This window comes from Myxocyprinus asiaticus, chromosome 9 (assembly GCF_019703515.2).
Source record: "Myxocyprinus asiaticus isolate MX2 ecotype Aquarium Trade chromosome 9, UBuf_Myxa_2, whole genome shotgun sequence".
Classification (NCBI taxonomy): domain Eukaryota; kingdom Metazoa; phylum Chordata; class Actinopteri; order Cypriniformes; family Catostomidae; genus Myxocyprinus; species Myxocyprinus asiaticus.
In genome coordinates this window covers 42,165,579-42,188,474 of record NC_059352.1, presented here as the reverse complement: position 1 = coordinate 42,188,474, position 22,896 = coordinate 42,165,579, and the positions used below count along the sequence as shown (strand labels likewise).

The 22,896-nt window shown below is 38.3% G+C and overlaps 2 protein-coding genes across 5 annotated transcripts in view; both read left to right on the top strand.

Moving 5' to 3' along the window:
• The window catches only part of LOC127446274 (cyclin-dependent kinase 15-like), a 72,061-nt gene extending 70,361 nt beyond the window's left edge, over positions 1 to 1,700 (top strand). For 2 of the 4 annotated variants that reach the window (XR_007898177.1, XM_051707047.1), the window contains one exon: positions 162 to 1,700. The gene's annotated coding sequence lies outside the window, so the exon portion shown is untranslated. Of the gene's footprint in view, positions 1 to 158 lie in introns of all 4 variants that reach the window. The other 2 variants (XR_007898176.1, XM_051707048.1) reach the window with 1 other exon arrangement.
• Positions 1,701 to 11,328: 9,628 nt separating this feature from the next.
• Positions 11,329 to 14,377, top strand: fzd7b (frizzled class receptor 7b). The gene is made up of 2 exons (XM_051707041.1): positions 11,329 to 11,643; positions 11,860 to 14,377. Exon 2 carries the CDS (start codon positions 11,867 to 11,869, stop codon positions 13,541 to 13,543), a length of 1,677 nt encoding a protein of 558 aa, XP_051563001.1. The 5' UTR covers positions 11,329 to 11,643; positions 11,860 to 11,866; the 3' UTR covers positions 13,544 to 14,377.
• The last annotated feature ends 8,519 nt before the right edge of the window (positions 14,378 to 22,896 follow it).

Genomic DNA, 22,896 nt, shown 5'->3' with positions numbered 1-22,896 from the left:
CGATCCTCACACATCAATATCAGAACGCTCAATACTTATTGCTGTATGACGGATGGGCGGACTGACGGACAGACAAACAGACAGACAGACAGACAGACAGACAGATAGATAGATAGATAGATTTGGTTTGTTGGAGTGATAAAAGTGTTCTTTTTTAGCAGCCAGTGCCAGCCAAACATCACTTCAGTCTATTACGATGGACTTCAGAGGATGAACTGATACCAAACTCCAACCATGAGACATGGGATACATCATATGCCATTGCCTGAACCTTGGATAGACCTCACCGAAATTACCGGCCGGTTGAACTGCAATGCACCTCACTGATTTCTGCCTGCATAACCTCGGTCTAATGATGGACTACACGCCTATAATGGAATACATAGGCTATCAATTAATTGCCAACAAAAGCCTTCATCAGCCAACTAACAAGGACAATGCATCTATGTGAACTTCTGCAGTTAATCCAGGATGGACTTCAAAGACATTAGTCATTAATCTTACAGTTCATACAAAATCTTTGTTTAAACACTGGCCCTTAACACTTACTTAGTTTACTAATTTTAAACTATGACTTGAACTGCACATAAATAAGTAATATTGGCATTATATTCATGATGTTAGCCAGAGGGGAACTGGCCCCCACAGTGAGCCTGGTTTCTCCCAAGGTTATTTTTCTCCATTAACCAACATCTTATGGAGTTTTGTGTTCCTTGCCACAGTCGCCTTCAGCTTGCTCACTGGGTTTTCTAATTACAATTATTATTTAATGACTTATTTTTAAACACAATTCACAATTGTAATTTATCAAACTACACAATGATGACTCTAAGACATTATAGATGTTACAGTTTCATTTTCTGTTAATGCATTATTTTCTGTAAAGCTGCTTTGAAATGATGTGTGTTGTGAAAGGCGCTATACAAATAAAAATTACTTGATGACTTTTTCAGAGGGAGGAAATCAAGTAAGAGAAAATCTCAACTTTGTTACCTTGTGCAACAGTCTCGAATCTAATGAAACACTGGCTTTTTTTCCCATTGAAAATATTTTCCTTGATCCTCCTCCCCATCCTTCTTTGCTCTTTCTTTCCTGTCTTCCTCTCCTCCCTTATGTGAGGTTGAGTCTTCAAACAATAGATCCCCCTGCCTGCTCATTTAATCTGCATATCACTCTTTCATTGACCATTATCAACAAAATAGCCACCCATACTTAGCATACAAATTATCAACTTATTTAGAGAAAGAGAGAGAAAGAGTGGGGCCCAGCGGGGAGTCTGGTGGAGGAGTGTGGGTTTCCTTTAACATAATGGGATTTTAACTGGGGGAAGGGGTTTATTGTCTTTTGGCAGCTCATTAAAACATTCAATTTTCTTTGCTTGTTGATAAGATATACCTGTTAAACTCTGCCAACTTTTGTCACCATGCTACTATTAGTGCAGAAATACTAGCAAATGCTGTAAAACAACTGATAAGAAACAGAACAAGCAGAACAAATAGATGAGAGCTTCCACTGATATGTTTTAAAAATTGGAATCAACAAGAAAGCAGCTTCCATGTTAATAACAAGTTACACTGAAAGAATTAGTAACCTGATGTTACCTTAAGGAGCCATTTCTACCTGAATTAATCCTTTGTTGATGAAACCTAATGCATTTAGGATAATTCAGTGATGTTAAATAATATTTTTGACTTGCACAAAACCAGATAATAAAGTAATAAAGTAAGAAGTTACCACTTGGTTGATTTTTTTTTTTTTCTGTGTACACTGTAAAAAGTGACACTATTCAGTTATTACGGACAGGACTCAAGTTGAGAGGGCATGTGTGGAGATGCCATCTCCCTTGTTGAAAGAAATGGCAAAAACCATCCCCCTTACCATTCCCTTTAGATTGAAACTGAAGTGCACTTTTCTAATGATGTATATGTTTTCACGATTAAATAAGAATTGTATGGAGGTTACCACTTTTTACAGTGTATATTGAACCCAGTACACTACTTTAAAGTATACAGAACAATGTGTGCCTTCAACAAAGTACAAACTACATTCCTATGAACTTGTAGTGGTCCAACACTTTATTATACAGTATGAACACACTCCTATGTTGTCTTTCCATTTGTTACATCAGCATTGCGAAGAAATGCAAGGCTGCCCCGTCTTCCAGTATTCTTTTACTCTGACCTATCAAGCATCCGGCTGTGTACTTTGATATACTATCGTTTACATTACACGGAAGTAGGGCAGCGCACGGGGGACCGGGCCAGCCACTGCGGTCGCGAGGTACATCAAATGCACTGGAGTTATTAGCCAGAATTCTCCTGCTACATTAAGAACACAGACACAGGTGGTCAGAGAAATACACAAGATATTCCCAAACTGCACTCTGACTACCATACTGCTGGTGTATTGGTTTATCCAGATGTTAGCGGGATGAAATTAAAGAATAGGACTGGGCTTTGAGCAAAGTATCAAGTGAGGAGCAAGATAAATTCCCATGGAGGAGACTGTCGCCTGGTTTTCGTCAGCTGCATATTCCTTGGAATGTCAAATGATGGGCGGGCATTTCAGAAAGAGAGAGAGAGAGAGAACAGGATAGAACTGATAAATCCTGTAGTCATTTCCATAGTAACTAGGTGGCAAAAGTGTTTGGACAAAAACTGGAAGAACTTCATTGGCAAACACACAGCATGAAATTGAATATGGCGTATCCCACTAATACAATGGGCAAAGTGGACACATATACCAAATACCACAAAAACAACGATAAACGTAATTGATATGACTCTTGCACTATATTCCAAGTCTTCTGAAGTGTTACGATTACTTGCGACAAACAGAACGAGTCAATATTCACTCTCAAATATTACTAAAACGCTTAAATCTAATATGGTGGCTACGTCGATAACATCACACCTCACTGGTTCGCACTGCATCTTGGGACCAAACGTGCAACATGAAGTCATGACTTTTAGTCACGAGATACAATGAAAACCTATGAGATTTTATATAATTGACGTATCGCCATAATTGATTTTAGCACTTTATTAATGCTATGATTTGATTTGAGAGTAAACACTGTGAAGACTTAAAATTCATATTCATATAATTCAAAAGATGAATAAAAATTCATCTTTTGTGTTCCACAGAATGAAAATCATACGGGTTTGGGGCAGCATTAAGGTAAGTAAATAATGACAGATTTTTTTTTTTTTTTTTTTTTTTTGGGTGAACTATTCCTTTAAGCCACATCAAGTCAGTTATATCAAGCCATTTAATAACAACATACCAACCAAGTGGCATTTATTTTAAATAAAGACAGCATACACATACTTTTCGGGCAAAACACAAAAAGAAGTTTAATAGCTTTTAAATGATAAAACAATAGATATAGTGTTCGAAATGAATACCAAAAGTATTGTGATACTTTTCGGTTTTCAGATGTTATTGGAATATGTCCGTAGTAAATGTGATGAACCAAATGTGCGTTTATTCGCTATAGGGCTATGACCTTGACACCAGTTGATTAAAGGGATAGTTCACTCACACTCATGCCATCCCAGATGTGTATGATGTATGAACACAAACAAAGATTTTTTGAAGAATATTTCAGCTCTGTAGGTCCTCACAATGCAAGTAAATGGTTGACAGAACTTCGAAGGTCCAAAAAGCATTTAAATGCAGCATAAAGTTAATCCATATAACTCCAGTTGTTAAACCCATGCCTTCAGATGCGATATAATAGGTGTTGGTGAGAAACAGACAAAGTTCAAGTCATTTTTTTCCTATAAATTCTCCTCCCTACCCAGTAGGTAGCGATATGCACGAAAAATGCGAATCACAAAAAACAAAAGAAGAAGAATGTGGAAATGAAAGTGAAAGTGGAGGTTTATGGCAAAAAAGGACTTAAATATCAATCTGTTTCGCACCCACACCTATCATTATCTCATCTGAAGATATGGATTAAACCACCGGAGTCATATGGATTACTTTTATGCTGCTTTTATATGCTTTTTGGACCTTAATAGTTCTGTCCACCATTTGCATTGTATGGACCTACAGAGCTGAGACATTCTTCTAAAAACCTTCGTTTTTGTTCAGCAGAAGAAAGAAAGTCATACACATTTGGGACAGCATGAGAGTGAGAAAACGATGAGAGAGTTTTCATTCTGGGTGAACTATCCCTTTAACAATCATGGCAAAAAAAAAAAAATAAAAAAAATAAAAACATGGCTTAGAATAGTAAAGTTAGTTCTTTAAAAAAAACCTCTAGCTTAATTTCTTTGCAGATTGCTTTGATATTTTGTTATCTAATGCACACAACAACAACAAAATGCATACTAAAGTATGGCTTAAAGGAATAGTTCACCCAAAATGAAAATTCTGAGATAATTTTCTCACCCCTTAATGTCATGGAACACAAAAGTTACATTTCTGAAGAATATTCAGGTAGTTATTTTCCACATAATGAAAGTGAATAGGGACTGGGGCTGTAAAGCTATAAATGGAAAAAAAAAAAAAAAATCTCCATTATAATTTCATAATAATAGTCCATATGACTCTATCCCAAATCCTCTGAAGCTATACAACAGATTTGTGTGAGGACATACCAACATTTGGTCATCACTAACCAAACTTACTGACAAAACTAACCAAAAGTTATCACTGAAAACCTTGCCCTCCACCATAGCTCTTATGGTATATATCAAATATGACGACATTAGATGCATTCAGTTAGGTTCATTGGTTCTCACATGTGTCGGGACAAAACGCACATGTGTCTAATGGTTCCATATTTGATATTTTGGAGCTTGACAGTGGAAGACTCTAGTGCATTTGGAGCTTGTTCCATGGAAGAGAGAAAGTTATTTGACATGTGGGTGAGTAAATGTTGAGAGACTTGTACTTTTTGGGGAACTATTCCTTTGTTCAAATGTGTCCAAATACTTTTTGGGGTCACTGGGGTCACATAATAATATTTATATTTTATTTTTTGAAAAATGTCTATGTTGTCTAATCCAAAAAAAATTATATACTGTATGTGGCCTCCATACTCTGACTCCATACAGTCTAATGTTGTTCAACTGCAAAAGTGTTGCAGTGTTAGATTGTGTCTAAGCAAGTAAACTGTGGACAGATTTAGGCCAACTGGAGCACCCTTCTTTCCGACATTCCTTCTTGCATTCACCCCTACTCCGCTCTGAGCCAGATTTTGAACACAACCACCCCTTTAGAATGAACAGTCTTCTGCATTCGGTCAGCAGAGAGCCGTTGATGAAGTGTTTCAGCAGCAGGAGTGTTTAAATGCACTTTTATTCCATTTGATAGATGATTACTGTTTAAGACCAGACCAAGTCAAATGTATACCAACCCATTAGTGCTGCTGTACTCAGAGACAATGTTGCATGATGTGTTTTGCCTAAAATGGAGCTGCCTGAGTATCTGTGTTTGACTTTCCTGGTCTGTTCACACTCAAACTCCAGCATTAAGAGAGAGGAAATGAATGTAAGGGCTTAACAATGACAGCAAAACACACATAAACAGCTGCACATTATGAAACACCTATTAACATTCTTCAGCTAAATAAATGAGTGTCTGAGAGACAGAGAGAGATAGAGAGGCACATGGATAGACAGGCACACACAAAAGTATTTCTTTGTTTGTAACTTTTCCCCATAGTTTAGTCACAGATTGCTAAAATATGCATGCAGAAAAGAATCAAAATTGGGATTATTGAGGAGCTTAATTTAGAATGCATTCTTATTATGGTAACCATATGATGATTTAATCTTAAGTGTCCTTGTGACATTTCCGTGACTTCATAAAAAAGAGAGAAAATGAGCACAAATGTGTGAACAGTGATTACTGTCAGAATAGTTTTATTAATGGTGCTGGCTAAGGAAAGCACTATTATTCATACAAAGGGTTAAGGACCTGAATGAATCTCTAACCCTCAGTGTTAATTATAATTATTAGTTGTTAATAATTATAAGATTTACACATTTCAATTTAAAAACAAAATTTCATCAGATTGAATTGAGTAATCTTTAAAGCTGATCTTTTTCATTTTCATAGGTAAAATTTTATTTGTTTTGAGAGACGCTCTTAGACCTGCCCCAAAAACGTTACTCATCCAATGTCGTAAACTGGGGGCAGGATTATCTCTTTGTTTGACCAACCAGCTGTTTTGAAAACAACGTTTATTTTTGTTTGGTGGCTAGTGCTGCAAAAATGACATACTTCACCTTTAATTAAAAAAAAATAAAATTAAATAAAAAACGTAACATTTAATTTTCCGGGTTCAATAAAAGATATATTGATTACCACAAAAATGTATTTTGTCTTGTCCCTACTCTTTAAAAAAGTGAGGGACTTACAGTGGAAGTGAATAGGAGCAATTTTTGAACATTAAAATACTCACTGTTTCAAAAGTATAGCCACAAGATGTAAATTGATATGCGTGTAAAAATTATCACTTGCTAACCTTTTCTGTGTAAAGCTATAGCCAATTTTACAACTTCATTTCCATGACGATGTAATGTCAACAAACCCTAAAACCCTAAAATGACTGTAAAAATGACAATTTAAACAACTTTGCAGCTCAAAAAATACAGAAGAATTTATGCAAGTGCTTTTGTAAAATTATAAGCTTCACATTTCTGTGTTTAAATCCTCCAGAAATTGGCCACATTCACTTTCAATGACTCCATTCACTTCCATTGTAATTGCCGCACTGAAACCCAGATTTTTGCTTTTTTTTTTGTTTTTAAAGTAGAGGGATGAGTCAAAACTAATTTTTGTGGTAATCAATGCCACAAATGCTGTCGATTGAGCTTAACTTGTATTGAACCCAGAACCTTCCTAAAATATATTTTTGGGTGGAACTTGTCGTCTTGAGTGTAACGCGCCATTTGTACTGCAGACAATAATGAAACAGACCATGCAGGTAAGAGAGATGGTTTTACAAAAAATCTAGAGTTCTGGCATACCTGCCGCAAATTTGACACTCATTATTTTCACATTCAAATGAGCTTGCATGTTTGCCAGAAGTTTACCAGCAGTGGTGAACCTGTAGCAAACCTTTGGCAGCAATGGACAATTTGCCACAAGTTTGCCGCAAAGATCATTTGCATGTGAAAATGATCAGTGGCAAATTTGCGGCAAGTTTCTGGCAAATTTGCCATGAACTCTCGATTTTGTAAGGGTGTACTTACCTTCCTAAGCAATCTGATTTGCAATTGCCTGGGACAATAAAATGGACAATAAAAATAAATCTCATTGAGCGTGTTTACATGCACAATTTTACACCAATTATGCTTGATAAGCAGATAACATGTTAAGGTCATGTAAATGCCTTAAACGGCGTTCCTTTATCAGAGTTAGGTCAAAAACAAAAAAATTAAATCTTTTAATTTTTGCCCATTACCCTGATTTTGCGTTGCATGTAAACACTTACCCACTTATCCAATGTGCGCAAGTGTTGAGCGCATGTCTGTTTACATTTTGACGTCAAAAGCAGAGAATAATCCAGTGATTTCAAATCTCATGTAATCATGGTTTTCTTGCGATGTCTGCTTTTTTGAATAAGTTGATTTTTGGTAGTAGTCTGGTTATCAGCGTATTGGTGTGCATGTAAACGCCGCATTGAGTTGGTTTACGTGCACACCAATATACAACTAACTGTTGTTTTCTTTTTAAGAAAGGATTCAACATTGCTAAATGGCAACTGGTGAAGTTTGGTCTAATGTTCTCAAATGATTCTTTTTAATTTCAGATATACAGCTCAGGTTTGTCTTTTGCAAAGGCAATTCATATTTTGCTTTTCATTTAATTTAATTAGCTGTTAGTTCATGTTAAATAGATGTGAATTGCACGAGACATTATATCTCACCTCTTTCTCTCACACACACAGCAAAAGAAAACCAAATGCTTCTTTGACACCATGAAAGCCACAATAAAGTGTTAGGAACGAAGTGTGTGTGAGAGAGAGGAATGTGAGCAATAGAATAGATAACGAAAGGAAATAAACATTGCAGTAATTGGGTTAGCATGAATTGTCAAATATAGGCCACGTCCACACTAATCCATTTAAGTCTGAAAACTCAGTTTTCAGTTTCCTAATGTCATTGTTTTCGAAAATCTGCATTTATGGAAAGCCTTTTCGAAAGTCTCCATTTTCGGTGGAGGATAATGCTGTTCTAGTGTGAATGAGAGGCATAAACTTAGCAATACTAATGTGCTTTCAAATGGAAATGTTTTAGTGTGGACGTGGGCTGAGTCTTTTCTAACTGGAATATTAGTGAATCATTGCCTGGTGTAAGATCGATGACTGTTACTAGCTTCACTTCAGTGTATTCTTAAAAGCTACAAAAGTCATTTGTTGGTAGAATAGCTGCCGAAAAGCATTTGCTCCCCTCTTTAAACATGCTAGACTGTGATATGTTTTACAATAATCTGTTTTCTTTTACAGGGAGTTTCTATCAACTGTAAACCATCAGTTCTAAGTGATGCCATTCTGTGTATTTGTGAAATTAATTTATGAGAAAGTAAGAGACAAGGAATGATAAAAAAGTCAGATAAAATGCTATAGGGAGAGACAAAAACATATGTAAAATAGACATTGCTTCAGATAAATATACATCTTCAGGATCATTGATCAGTTTTGTTTGCACTCCTAAGAGCATTGATGAAGGATTAATGGTAACAAGATTTTGCCATTATGCTTTTATGGCCAAGCACACATCCACGCAATTCATTTATCAGTGCACCAAAAAATGTGATAAATTTTTTTGAAGCGTGACTGAAAAAAACAAAACAAAAAAACAAACAAATAGAATGCAAGTTTGAATTCTTTCTATTCAATTTAATAAAAGTGCATTTCAGTGTGTCATTCTATGCGTTTCTCACAGTTTTCCATCATCAGAGACATTTCTGGGTTCTTAAATCTTTAACACTCATATACCACAGAGATTTATCCACGACTCTGTGCCCAAACATCACTATAAATATGACCACTGCAGCAGGACTATGTCACTGTTTTGGCCTATGGGTTCTAAACCTTGGCCAGCGATTTCTCATAAACAGATTTCTAATTTATCATAAACACACATGCATGCACAGGCCTTCAGCCAATTTTCAGGTTACAAATCATCAAACTTAACTTTCACAAGTTGAATGTCCTATTATATTTGTTTGAGAGTAATAATTCAGTCCAGCTCCCATTTCATCACCAAATGGCTTTATGATGTATGTGGCAGAAATCACATTCATCTGAGGAGTCACTGCTATAAATCCATTAGCTTGACTACACAAACATCTATTTCTAAAGTTATTGCTCTTGAAGTCCAGTAGACTAAAACTATCAAACTTGCCTGATTCAAATAAGACCAAATTATTCAGGGGTGAATCTTACAAAACCTGTCAAGAAAATATAGTATCTATATACAGGGCCGTAGCAAAATAATCTGGGCCCCCTGAAAGTATATTGCTATGGGCCCATTTCCTATTAAGAAATACAGTCTAGAATTTTTTGTGGGGCCCCCTGACCTTTGGGCCCCTAGAATCGTTACCACCTTTCACCCCACTAGCTACGGCCCTGCCTATATAATATATAATCAGGGTTGGGGAGTAACGGAATACATGTAACGGGAATACGTATTTAAATTACAAAATATAAGTAACTGTATTCCACTAAAGTTACAGTTTAAATCATTGGTAATTAGAATACAGTTACATTCAAAAAGTATTTTGATTACTGAAGAGATTACTTTGCATTTTATTGTCATTTGTTTCATTTAATATTTAGTCCTTGCAGATGGAAAACATTTATACATATAAATGATGTGAAGTGCATTTGAACAACACTTTCTTATGTGTAACATTCATATGAGCAGACAGAGAAGTAGGTTTGAAGTAAGTTTGGAGCAGAAGAAATAGAAATAAACCTTGTGTAAACTGTCAGCTTTATGCTAAGATAAAATGCTGTTTCTAGCCATTTTACTTGCACGTTACCAGGCACGATCATATTTTTTTATCAAGAAAATTCACGTTGGATCATAAATTCTTTTTTTACTAGTAAGATCTTTGATATTAGGGCAAAAATCGTATTCTTGATAATAACTTTTTTATTGTTTTCCTGTAAAAATATTTTAAAAATCCTTAAAACAAGATCAGTTTGATTTATCTTGTTTTAGAAACAACACTGCATAAGATATTTAGGTTTTTCAGAGAATGTATTTTTAACATGTGTATTTTGTCTTACTGTACTGGCAGAATTTTTATAGTCAAAACAAGTGAAAAAAAATCTACCAGTGCTGAAGAAGTAATCCAAAGTATTTAGATTACATTACTGACCTTCAGTAATCTAACGAAATATGTTACAAATTACATTTTACAGCATGTATTCTGTAATCTGTAGTGGAATACATTTCAAAAGTAACCCTCCCAACCTTGTATATAATTTGCTTAAAAATTAAGCCCATTTTAAGACCATTAAAATTTACATTTTCACATTTTCCCCTCAAATTCTCATTACCATAATATATGTGTATATATAAAAACGAATTCTCACTAACGTAATACAAAATAAATAAATACAATTATTATTTAAACTTTAAAATATTTTTTACATCATCATACTAGCTTTAATATATGATGATTTAAAAGAAAAATAATTTTATTAAGAGTATTTCTTACGGTAATAAAGTAAAGAATTACAATATAACAATGATGGGAATGAGAATCACCATTGAAAATAATAGGAATTATAAAATTGGGAATTCTAAAAAAAATAAAATAAAATAAAATAAAATAAAAAATACTCAGAAAGTAAAAAACTTGGGCACTTTAAAAAAGAATTTGCTTAATTGTCATGCAAATAATGTCATAATGCAAAACAGCTACGGTCTTTACAATATGACTTATTTTCTTATGCTTATATTATTTAAAAGTTTCCTCTCTCTTTAGACTCATGTTTCCACGAGATTCATTTGTCCGCCTTTTCAGTTTCGCAACATAAGTTTTCAACAAAGTTTTCAAGTTGCCCCTGGACATTACTCATTTTAATTACTCAGTGCTTGAGGCAAAGATTTCGCTGAATGAACACATAAATATTCATACATTTTCAAGAAACTCACAGAATCTAAATTAATTTAGGCGAAGACACTACGGTCCATCCTTTTTTCTGAAATATTCCTTCCGATCCAATAAGGAACGCTGCGTAAAGAAAAACAGACCTTCCCATTGGTCGGGAGACAAGAGGTTTCAAGGCGCCCCGCGGAGTGGTACAAGAGACCGTCAATGAAGGGTTGCTTGAAACCGTTTCATCATTAATGGGGCAATGTGGAGTATCAACTGTACACATATAGAGCTGAAGAAGATTCAACAGGAGTGGCGAAGAAAGTTCTCATACATTGTGTTTTAAGGGAGTGGAGGGCCGAGCACAAAAGGGGGCAGATGTTTGGGAAGTCTGATAATGAAGTATGCGGAGGAGTCTCGAAAAAGGGGCTCTTGAATACCTGAACACAAGACTCTGAATTGGAGGATAGTTTGTATTCGCCTTGTACGAGCGGTTCGGACGCGTGAACGGATTTGAGGAATATCACATTCTAGCACGAGACGATTTTTCACGAGGCAAAGCAAAATCCGGTAAGTTAACATTTATTTGTGTGTGTTCAGTTGCGTGCAAGTGAAAGTTATCAGACAGATTTGGTGGATTATGGAATAATGGCTTAAACGAAACAAAGTATAAGGGAAAAGTTTATAAAGAGCTTTATGTGTGTAGTCAGTTGTAATTTTCTCCGTTTTTTGTGTGTGAAACTCCTTTGTTTACAAGTTTTCCCGAAACTCCTATGTGTCTTTCAGGCGATCAATGATGGCGGTGCGGGGAGTCGCTCCGTGTGTTCGGGAGGCATGCTGCGCGTTCATCACCGTATTTCTACTGTTTAAACTGTCTTCTGCCCAGTATCACGGAGAAAAGGGCATCTCCGTCCCGGAACATGGGTTCTGCCAGCCCATTTCCATTCCTCTGTGCACGGACATCCAGTATAACCAAACTATCATGCCAAATCTCCTGGGACACACCAACCAGGAGGACGCAGGACTGGAGGTGCACCAGTTTTACCCCCTTGTCAAAGTTCAGTGCTCTCAAGATTTGAAGTTCTTCCTCTGTTCCATGTATGCACCAGTGTGTACAGTTCTAGAACAGGCCATTCCCCCCTGTCGCTCATTGTGCGAGCGTGCCAGACAAGGGTGCGAGGCTCTCATGAACAAGTTCGGTTTCCAGTGGCCTGAACGACTCCGCTGTGAGAACTTCCCTGTGCACGGAGCCGGAGAGATCTGCGTTGGACAGAACAAATCCGACCCCGGCAGCCCACCGACAGAGCCCACGCCATACATACTGGGCCCGTTTACGCCACATGTGAATGCAGAACGCCTGAGTCAGGCTTTCACTTGCCCTCTTCAACTGACCGTCCCTTCCTACCTCAATTACCAGTTTTTGGGGGCGAAAAACTGCGGAGCCCCCTGCGAGCACAAGCAGCCACACGGGCTGATGTACTTCAAGGAGGAGGAGGTCCGATTCGGGCGGCTCTGGGTGGGAATCTGGTCCATCCTGTGCTGCGTGAGTACCCTATTCACGGTTCTCACGTACCTTGTGGATATGCGCCGGTTCCGCTACCCAGAACGCCCCATCATCTTCCTCTCTGGGTGTTACTTCATGGTGGCGCTGGCTTATGCAACCGGGTTTCTGCTGGAGGATAAGGTGGTCTGCATTGATAAGTTCAGGGATGATGCTTACAAAACCGTGGCTCAGGGGACTAAAAAGGAGGGCTGCACCATCCTCTTCATGATCTTGTATTTCTTTGGCATGGCCAGCTCCATCTGGTGGGTGATCTTGTCGCTCACCTGGTTCCTCTCTGCTGGAATGAAATGGGGCCATGAAGCTATCGAAGCCAACTCTCAGTACTTCCACCTGGCCGCTTGGGCCGTCCCTGCCGTGAAGACCATCACCGTCCTCGCCCTGGGACAAGTGGATGGCGACCTTCTGACCGGTGTATGCTATGTGGGCATCTACAACGTGGATGCGCTCCGTGGATTTGTTCTCGCCCCTCTCTTTGTTTATCTCTTCATCGGAACATCTTTCCTGTTGGCTGGATTCGTCTCCTTGTTCCGAATCCGTACCATCATGAAGCACGATGGCACCAAGACCGAAAAACTGGAAAAGCTAATGGTGCGAATTGGCGTTTTCAGCGTCCTCTACACCGTTCCGGCCACCATAGTCATTGCGTGTTACTTCTACGAGCAGGCGTTTCGCGAGCAGTGGGAAAAAACCTGGCATATGCAGACGTGCAAGCGTTTTGCCGTGCCATGCCCTGCCAACAATTTTGCGCCCATGACGCCTGATTTCACTGTGTTTATGATCAAATACCTTATGACTATGATTGTAGGAATCACGTCAGGATTCTGGATCTGGTCTGGAAAGACTTTGCAGTCGTGGCGCAAGTTTTACAAACGCCTGGGCAACAACCAAGGGGAGACGACAGTGTAAACTGAATTTTCTATGGACCGCATGTAAGAAAAATAGAGGTCAATATTGAAAGGAAACCACAAAGAGGTCACGTACTACATTGAACCATGCTGATGGAGAAATACACTGCTTTGTGAGCCCAGCGTGATACTTTCCTCATTTAAAGTGCCCAGACTTTGACAACAGTTTTGAAAGGATGAACATTTTTCAAGTGAAAAGCACAGCTCCGAAGAACATGCATTTCTCGAATGGACTAAATTACAGAAAGTGTTTTAAATCCTTATGGCTTGTTGATACACTACTAATGATTTTATGTAAAAGATGGCATAACTGATGGATGTGGGAACTTCAGTGCTGACTTTTGTTATCAGGAGTTGATGCCATGATTTCTTCACACCACAGCGGGCCAAAATGTCTGCAATTTAGTCTTGCGCCTAGCAGTACCGAAAAATTCCCATTGTTGAATGTCTCTCTTGTTTTTTACCAAATTTTTGGTCATTATCCTCATAGATTACATATTTTTGTGTCTGGGTGCACATGGCCGTTTATTTAGATTTGGACCTAGTTAAATTTAATATTCTTTGGTCATGAGTTGCTTATTCATCAATGTTGCCATATCAGGTCAGGCATCATGAAGTAATTTAATATTCTGGCATTTTAGCAATGTGAAAGTGACTGACAGAATTAAAAATGTTAAGTAGAGAAGTATGTACAGGAGGAAATGTTACCAGATTTCATTATTTGTAAATATCACCTAACTGTTAAAAAGATGTATGATCTATTTAAGCAGATTAATTTTGTTTAAGGCCTTTTTTTCCAACCGTTTCACTTAATAAAGTGATTACATTTTTACAAGCTGTTTTGATTGGCTTAATTTTCATTTTCACAAATGGTGACTTGTGTAATTGCACTGTTGCTCTGATAACTTTGAAACCCCCACTCAAACAGTTTTTAAGCATGTAGTTGCAGCAGATAGCAGCATAATTTACTACAATAACAGACCTTAAGTGAGTATCCATCCATGTGTCTTTAGTTCATTAATAGCTTCAGTCTGTAGTATGAATCTAAAGGGATAGGTAAAAGAGTGAAAAGCAAAGAAAACGGTATAATAAGGGTGAACAAAAGAGAAGGGGGTGAATTATGGTGCAAGAGTAAACATTTCTCTAAAGAAAGAAACATAAGTGCTTCTCATGCTCCAGAATAACAGGATATAATCAGTGATGGTGTGAAGTTTGCCACCCAGCCTCTGGGACAACAGGAAGCCTCTGAGATGCACCGAAGCATGAGATCTCTTCCCTTCCTCTCTAGATGAAACTGTATACTGTTTCATTGTTTAGGGTGAGGGAAATGCCCCATCCCACATCCCCTTCTGTTTTCTTTCCAGGGAATCGGGGGAGGTTTTTCTATAAGAGCAATTGGAAGGTGACTGGGGGGGTGGTAGGTAGGTATGGTATCTGTCAGAATAGATACTGGACTATTGATTTTTAGGGATGAGGGATCCAGACTCCTTGTGGTCCTCCAGATACCAACATGTTGCAAAATAATTTTGATTAAATGTCAATGAGCCAAAGTACAACAAAACTGCCCCTTGTAAAACATATTTCATGGAAAACCTAGATAATTTATCATGGAATTTAAAAATGGTAATTTCCAGGTAAAGTCATTGAAATATCTTTAGTGAAAATAAGTTTCTCTTGTTATGCTGTGCTTTTAAATATTTTGTTGGCGAGACCAATATGTTGTTTGGTCTTGCTAGAGACTTTCACTAAAGATGATAATAGTTTAAATCTGGGTTCAGTACAAGTCAAACTCAATTAACAGCATTTGTGGCATAATGTTGATTTGCACAAACAATTATCTCGACTAAATCTTGTAGCTGTACTTTTGAAACAGTGTTCCTATTCTGGCATTTATTGACTGGTCCCATCAATTCCATTGTAAGTGCCTTACTGTTAGCACTTTTTTTAATAAAAAAGTTGTATTCAAAATAATTTTTTGTGATAATATTATGGTACAAATGCTGTTGATTGAGCTTAACTTGTATTGAACCCAAAACATTCCTTTAAATCTTTAAGGATTGGTACCTGACACACAAATGGAAATGAACACATTCAATATCTAGAAAATGATTTTAAAAAATTCAATTATCAGAAATGACTGGAATGTCATGGAAAATTCAAGGAAATTCACTGATTTAACAGTGTGGGAATTCTAACAGATAAATGCTGATCAGTATTTTACACAATAATAGTGTTTGTATTTTCCTGTGTAATACAATTTATTTTCCTTATTTGTGTGGGTACATGTATGTTGGCGACGAGTGCCTCTAGGTATATGAGGTGTGAAAAGTAACAGCATGTGCTGCCAAGAAATGTCCATCACTATGACTGACAGTTGGATTTATGAAATTTTTCACACTGTAAACTGTCATCATCTCAGTCATACAAGAATACCATCTTGAAAGTTTCTGGCAGTTTTCCTTAGAATTAAATATATATTAGTGCAAAAGTTATTCAGAGGAATTTGTCTTTACAATAGACTATAATGTAACTTATGCAATAAAATACAGGAAGTGTGTGTGTTTTCGGCCCAAGCATTTACAAAATGAACGAGAAGCTTAGCTAAGCTCTGTTTACATACCCACATCAGTTAACAAAAGGAAACCATGGGAAGTTTGGCCACACCTTTTTTGGTCACCCACAGTTTAAATCCTATTTGGTTAAAAGGTACATTTATCTGTGATGAGCTTTTTTTGAGTACATTTTTGTTGAATTCCATTACCTATTGTGTATCCAGGTACCTTTAACCTTCTGAAAGAAACATGTTGTTTTGCCAGGTAACGGCACACCTTTAGGAACTGTCTTTCAGTCCCTTGAGATGCAGTTTCCTGAATTTATATCGATACTCAGCTCACAAACAATGCTTTAACCAATGTTTTTATGGTGTTAACAATGTTTACTTGTATAAAGAGCTGTTTCAGCAGATCACCCTGATGGTTTAGGTATCTAATGTCTATTCTGTGCCTCTCATTGATAGAAATATGAAAGTTGATTGCGGGATTGCCCAGGGAAACATTCCTTCTTGATATATAATATTTCTCCTAACATTCCCACAGTACAGAACAGGGTGGTATTGGGGTGAAATTATTGGACTCAGTTGCTACACTAACTCTTGTTCTCTCTCTACCTGTATCAGGCTTATTACCTGCCCCTTTAAAGGGGTCATATCATACGTTTTTAAATAATTTCCCCCAGAGGTCCAGTTATGATGTTAGTCGATGTTTTTCAGACTGATCACACAGTGAATCTGGCAACAGTAGGTCGAAAGTTATGCTGCAAAAAACTGTCAGTGCTTAACGAAATTCAAATCACTGCCCCCAGTGGTCGAAGCTGGAGGGTTTGTTGAACATATGTGCATGTGTGAGCTCCAGTTTCCAGGTAAAACGTCCAAAGCAAGTTGTATTTTTTAGTTGTAAATGATGTAATACAACCAACAGTAATACGTATTTTAATAAACACTAACCAAGGGTTAAATTGGGGCGGAACGGTCCGGCACCTCCGATTCCAAAAAATTTGTCCATTCTGTGACGCTTTAGAATCTGTTCTGCTATATTCGTCTAGATTCAATTGTTTTTAGGATATTGTTTGCACTACATAATATCAGAAGCGCAAGAGGGAAACAAGTAATTTTTGCAGTTAAGGCTATGACCACATTTATCTGGATACATTTGAAAACTGTGTTTTTGTTTTCGAAACGCTCTCCATCCACATTGCCGTTATTAAGCATTTTCCAAAAGTTGCCCATCCACACTAAAACGTATAAAAACTCTTAAATTCCCTTACTGCACATGCAAATAATCACAGTTCCATGTACGATCTGACATGCAATTGTCCTCATGTTCTGTCAACGGACAGCAATTCTAAAGTAAACTTTGAAGGAATGCAATGCGAAGGTTGTACAAAGTAACATTTATCTTTAAGAACACTATCAAAGTGAATAGCAGGCACAACAACGCCACTACAACTTGGGCCACCATCTTGATTGTTTTGGGTTGAATGGATCACATGACAACAAATTACGTCATCGTTTTCAAATATCTTTGTTTCCCCTGTCCACACTACAACTGGAAGATGGCGTTTTCAAATTTAACCACTTGGGAGAGCGTTGTCGAAAAGCTCTGTTTTCGCTTTCAAAAACGGCATCTCAGTGTGGACGGAAGGCCAAAACAGAGAAAAAGATGCAATTTCAAACGAAAATGTATCAGTGTGGACGTGGCCTTAGTATCAATAAATGGCCTTTTTTAAGTTTTATACTGTAATTCTCACAAAACCTTTTAAGAAAATGTCTGGGTCATATTTAACCCCTAATCGAAGCAAAAAAAATAAATAAATAAAATTATATTTTGCAAAAAAAAAAAGCTTTTAATGTAGGACCATTAAAAGGATAGTTCCCCAAAAAATGAAAATTCTCTAATCATTTATTCACCCTCATGCCATCCCAGATGTGTATGACTTTCTTTCTTCTGCAGAACACAAACCTTTTTTTTGAAAAATATCTCAGCTCTGCAGGTCCATACAATACAAGTGAATGGTGGCCAGAACTTTGAAGGTCCAAAAAGCATATAAAAGCATCATTGAAGTAATTCATATGACTCAAGTATTTATTCCATATCTTCAGAAGCTATATGTTAGGTTTGGGTGAGAAACAGATAAATATTGAAGTCTTTTTTTTACTATTAATCTCAACTTTCATGTTCTTCTATTGTTTTTGGCGATTCACATTCTTTGTGCAACCTACTGGGCAGGAAAGAGAATTTATATTAAAAAAGGACTTAAATATTGAATGTTTCACATCCAAACCTATCATATTACTTCTGAAGACATGGATTTAACCACTGAATTTGTATGAATAACTTTTATGCTGCCTTTATGTGCGTTTGGACCTTCAAAGTTCTGGCCACCATTATCTTGCATTGTAAGGACCTACAGAGCTGAGATATTCTTCTAAAAGTATTCGTTTGTGTTCAGCAGAAGAAAAAAAATCATACACATCTGGGATGGCATGAGGGTGAGTAAATGACGAGAGAGTTTTCATTTTTGGGTGAAATATTCCTTTAAGATTTTTTGCATTGTGACATTATTTTAAGGACACCTAATCGTATTTCACCCCGCAATTCTTATCACCGTAACACAGTAATTTTTAACTGTATTACAGTAAAAAACAAATGCTGTTTTACAATGATTTTTCAAATGAAAATGAGTGAAAATAAAAGGCAGTACCAAGAAAGTACTACAATGATGTATAAATACAATTTAAATTGCGGAAATGAGAATATCATTATGAGTTTTTTCACACTGAGGAAATGAGAACTGGGGGGTAAAATATGTGTAACTTAGAGTAGCAAGCTGTCCCGTATTAGTCGGAACATCCCAAATTTTTGCAGAAATGAAGACATCCCGTACGAAGAGACGTCTAATGGCGAAACGTCCCGTATTCTAGCACTCGAAATGTTCAACTGGCCCAAATTCGCGTGGTGAAAAGTTGGAAACCCTAGCGTAGCTGTCATAAAAATGTAATTTTCTATATGCACAATATGATTTCTTATGTGTTTCTTTTGTTTTTGGAGTAAAATAAAACCTGGATATTTTCTTGACAAGTTCATGAGAATCACCCGAACTTTTCAAAATATCAATTAGAAAATTTGATTCTTCAACATATGACTCCTTTACAAACTGCATGTATACAACCTGTACATATTTATCCCTGACTTCTAATACATGCAATTAAAACTTCAATAAAATTGTGGTTAAATACAAATATGAGCTTCTAGGTGATCTGCACCCATTCCCCCCACCCCCCTGAATAAACACACACCAGCCCCTCCTCCACTCATCTGGTTGTGTTTAGGCTTTCGGAGGTGCTGTATGCCAGGCACAGAAATCAGATCATCCCACTGGGGTTTGCCTATAGCAGAGGCCCCCACAGCACAACACTTTGTGCCTAACAACCAACATACACATAATACACGTTAATTATCCACATAATGTTTGAACACTGGAATGCAACCTCCTTGGTGTGATACTCTCTGCACTCTTTTCTTTTAAACACTATACATAAACTACAATAAGAGCAGCCTCTGCAAGTCATAAAGTAACAATGAAAACGAATGAAAACACTTTGATCTAAGGGGCGAAATTTAGGAAAACCACTTAATCTCAAAGGGGAAAACAGAGCCTTGTTTAAAAAGGAACCCTAAAGCATACAGTAGGCTATGTATGGCTCATATAGTGCCACATGGACACAGTCTCAGAATTTTCCCTTTCGTTCCAAGAACACCATTCCATCCTTCTCGCTTTTGCATCTCATCTCCGTCTCATCACTTAATTCACCCTTCTACTGTTTTTCCGACTCCATGTTTCCACCCCCAGACCCCCCCCCCCCCCCCCCAACTTAATACACACACAAAACACTCTGTCTTTTCCCCCTGCCTTAATATCGGGTCCTTCCTGGAATCAGACACTTAAAATAAACAATTCTCTGTACGGCACAGTAAGGCCCTCTCTCCCAACACACTGACATTCAGCAGAGCAGGGCCCTTAACATTGTTGAAACACACTGAATCAGAGGGGGTATTGTTCTGTTTGGGCAAAATTTTCATCTTTTTAGTGCTACAGTCTAGGAACATTTTCTGCTTTATCTAGTACTAAAAGTAGAATCATCACACACGACGTTAAACAGTTCCATGACAGATCTTCATCTGCATCCAGGATTTGGTACCTGACAACGTCAGCCAATGAATATAACACATAATAACAGTGAGACTCTTAAGTAATTGTTTTAGAGATGCTTGAGCTTAGAAGAAGTAAGGAAACTCTGTATAGCTATGTTATAATCAGGAGATAAAGAACCTAGTTTACCGGTCCAAAGCCATGGTAAATCTTTTGTAAATAATTTAATTACACTTCAGCCAACAGGTAACGTTCTCAGAACTTTGGCTAACGTTCTCTACATGTTCTTTCAAAGTTATAAACAAATGTTCTTGCAGTAATGTTAATAACAGAACTTTCTTTCAACTTTTTCTGTCATTCATGAACGTTCTCAAAATGTTAACATGAAAATGTTATTCATACATCATTATTGGAACATTCTTTAAATGTTACGATATCGTTTTCTGAAAGTTTTTACAACAACCAAGGAAAACATTTTTGAATGGTTTGAATGCTCCAGTTTTTACAAATAATGTTTTAACAACCTCCTGGGAATGTTAGGAAACATTCTTAGAACATAAATTTGTTAGTTATACATACTAAAGTTTTGTATGTACATTTATGTTATATGACACATAAACGCGTCGATGCCGATACTTTATGTGCGTGATGAGCTTCGGCCCTCCGCAGGCCCTCCCTCATTCAGCGGTTCTGACGCTGGGGATGATGATGATGCCATGTCTCTCACTGCATCAGGCGAGTGGTCAGTGGATGATGCTACCGCCCCTCCCCCCGACGAGGGCGAGGAGCGTGTATGCGCCACTGATAAGGAGATGCTTTGCGTCCTTTCAAGGGCAGTCGAAGAGCTCGATATCAAGTGGTCTCCTCCAGAGGACCCTACACAATCTCGCCTTGATGAATGGTTCCTGCAGTCCGGATGCCGTCAAGCGACCGTGTCTATTAGATCTACCCCGTTCTTCCCTGAAGTTCATAACGAACTATCAAAATCCTGGCGCGCACCCTATTCAGCTCGCCCGCGCAACTATTACATCCTCTCTAATGTGGATCACGGGGAAGAAAACGGTTATGCCCAACTACACCCTGTAGAGGATACGGTAGCAGCACACCTCTGCCCAGCAAGTAGCAGGGCGTGGAAATCACACCTCATTCATCCTTCCAAGCCCTGTCAACTGATGTCCGCACTGGCTGGAAGAGAATACTCAGCGGCGGGCCAAGCTGGTTCAACACTCCACGCGATGGCAGTGCTCCAGGTCTTTCAAGTCAAGCTCCTCAAGCAAATGGACGAGCAAGTCTACAATCCAGATACATTCAAAGAGCTCCGCACTGCTACGGATTTAGTGCTGCGTGCCACGAAAGTCACTGCAGAGGCCATTGGCAAGTCAATGGGCAACCTGGTAGTTCTGGATCGTCACATCTGGCTGACCCTCACAGACAAGTTTGACAAGGAAAAAGCCACTCTGTTGGATGCTTCAGTGTCTCCAGCTGGCCTCTTCGGCAGCTCTCTGTATAAGTTTGACGAATGTTACTTCGCGACTCAGCAACAATCACAGGCTATGAGACATTTCATAGCCGGCTCGCTCCCGCTCTGTTTCGAGCCAGCGCCCGGCCAAAAGCCCCATGCCCACTGCCTCAGCACCGCCACCTGCCGCCACTGAGCCACTTGTGAGGCCACGCAAGCCATGGCCCAAACAGAAGCAGCTGTATCAGCGCCCACCTCGCGCCGGCGGAACAAACCCCCCCGCGCAGCAAAAGCATTCCTAATGGGCACAGCCCTTTGAAGCGGAATGCAGAGCTCGCTGTTCACCTCCGGGTCTGCTCCAAAGAAGGCTCGATTGGAGACACACAACTCTGTTCCCCATCTCCGCACTGTTAGTTGTTGGGAAAGGAATATTGCTGTTCACAATATTGTTCAAAATGTTGTTTCTGTGTCTCACATTTGTATGAATGCAATAAAAAAATGCAATAAATGCAAAAAAGAATACAGCGCTCACTGCACGTGCACGAGACACTGACACATTCTCAATAAAGAGCTCTTTCCTCTTCAAAGCCCACATATTGTGCACAACCGCTTCCCACTGGCGAGCGGCGCATTATATCATACAATGAACAAACCAAATTTCCCTCTGTTTTGTTACACGGACACGTGGTGAACCCTTACGGGTACTTCAGATTAGGTGCTAAAAACTATCGAACATGGGTGTACGATCCAATCTGCATGCCGGCCACCCCATTTCAACGGCGTTCTGTCTTCCATGGTTTCGTCCAAAGATGCGGCAGTGTTACGAACAGAAATACACAATCTTCTTGTGAAAAATGCAAGGTTGTTCCAAATTGTCAAACCCAAAAAGGGTTTTACAGCCGCTATTTTCTTGTCCCAAAGAAAGACAGCGGGCTTTGGCCAATCCTAGACCTGAGACATTTGAATCGCGCACTTGCAAAGCGTCCATTCATAATGATTACTCAGAAAAGGATCTTATCACACGTCCAACCACACGATTGGTTTACGTCGATAGATCATGTCCAAATTGTACAACATCACAGGATGTTTTTGAGATTCATGTTAGAGGGAACGGTGTATCAATTCAAAGTCCTGCCCTTTGGGCTGTCTCTGGCTCCTCGCACATTCACAAAGTGCATAGATTGGTT

Coding starts and splice junctions, on each gene's coding strand:
- fzd7b (XM_051707041.1), top strand. CDS start 11,867: ATGATGGCGGTGCGGGGAGTCGCTCCGTGTGTTCGGGAGGCATGCTGC.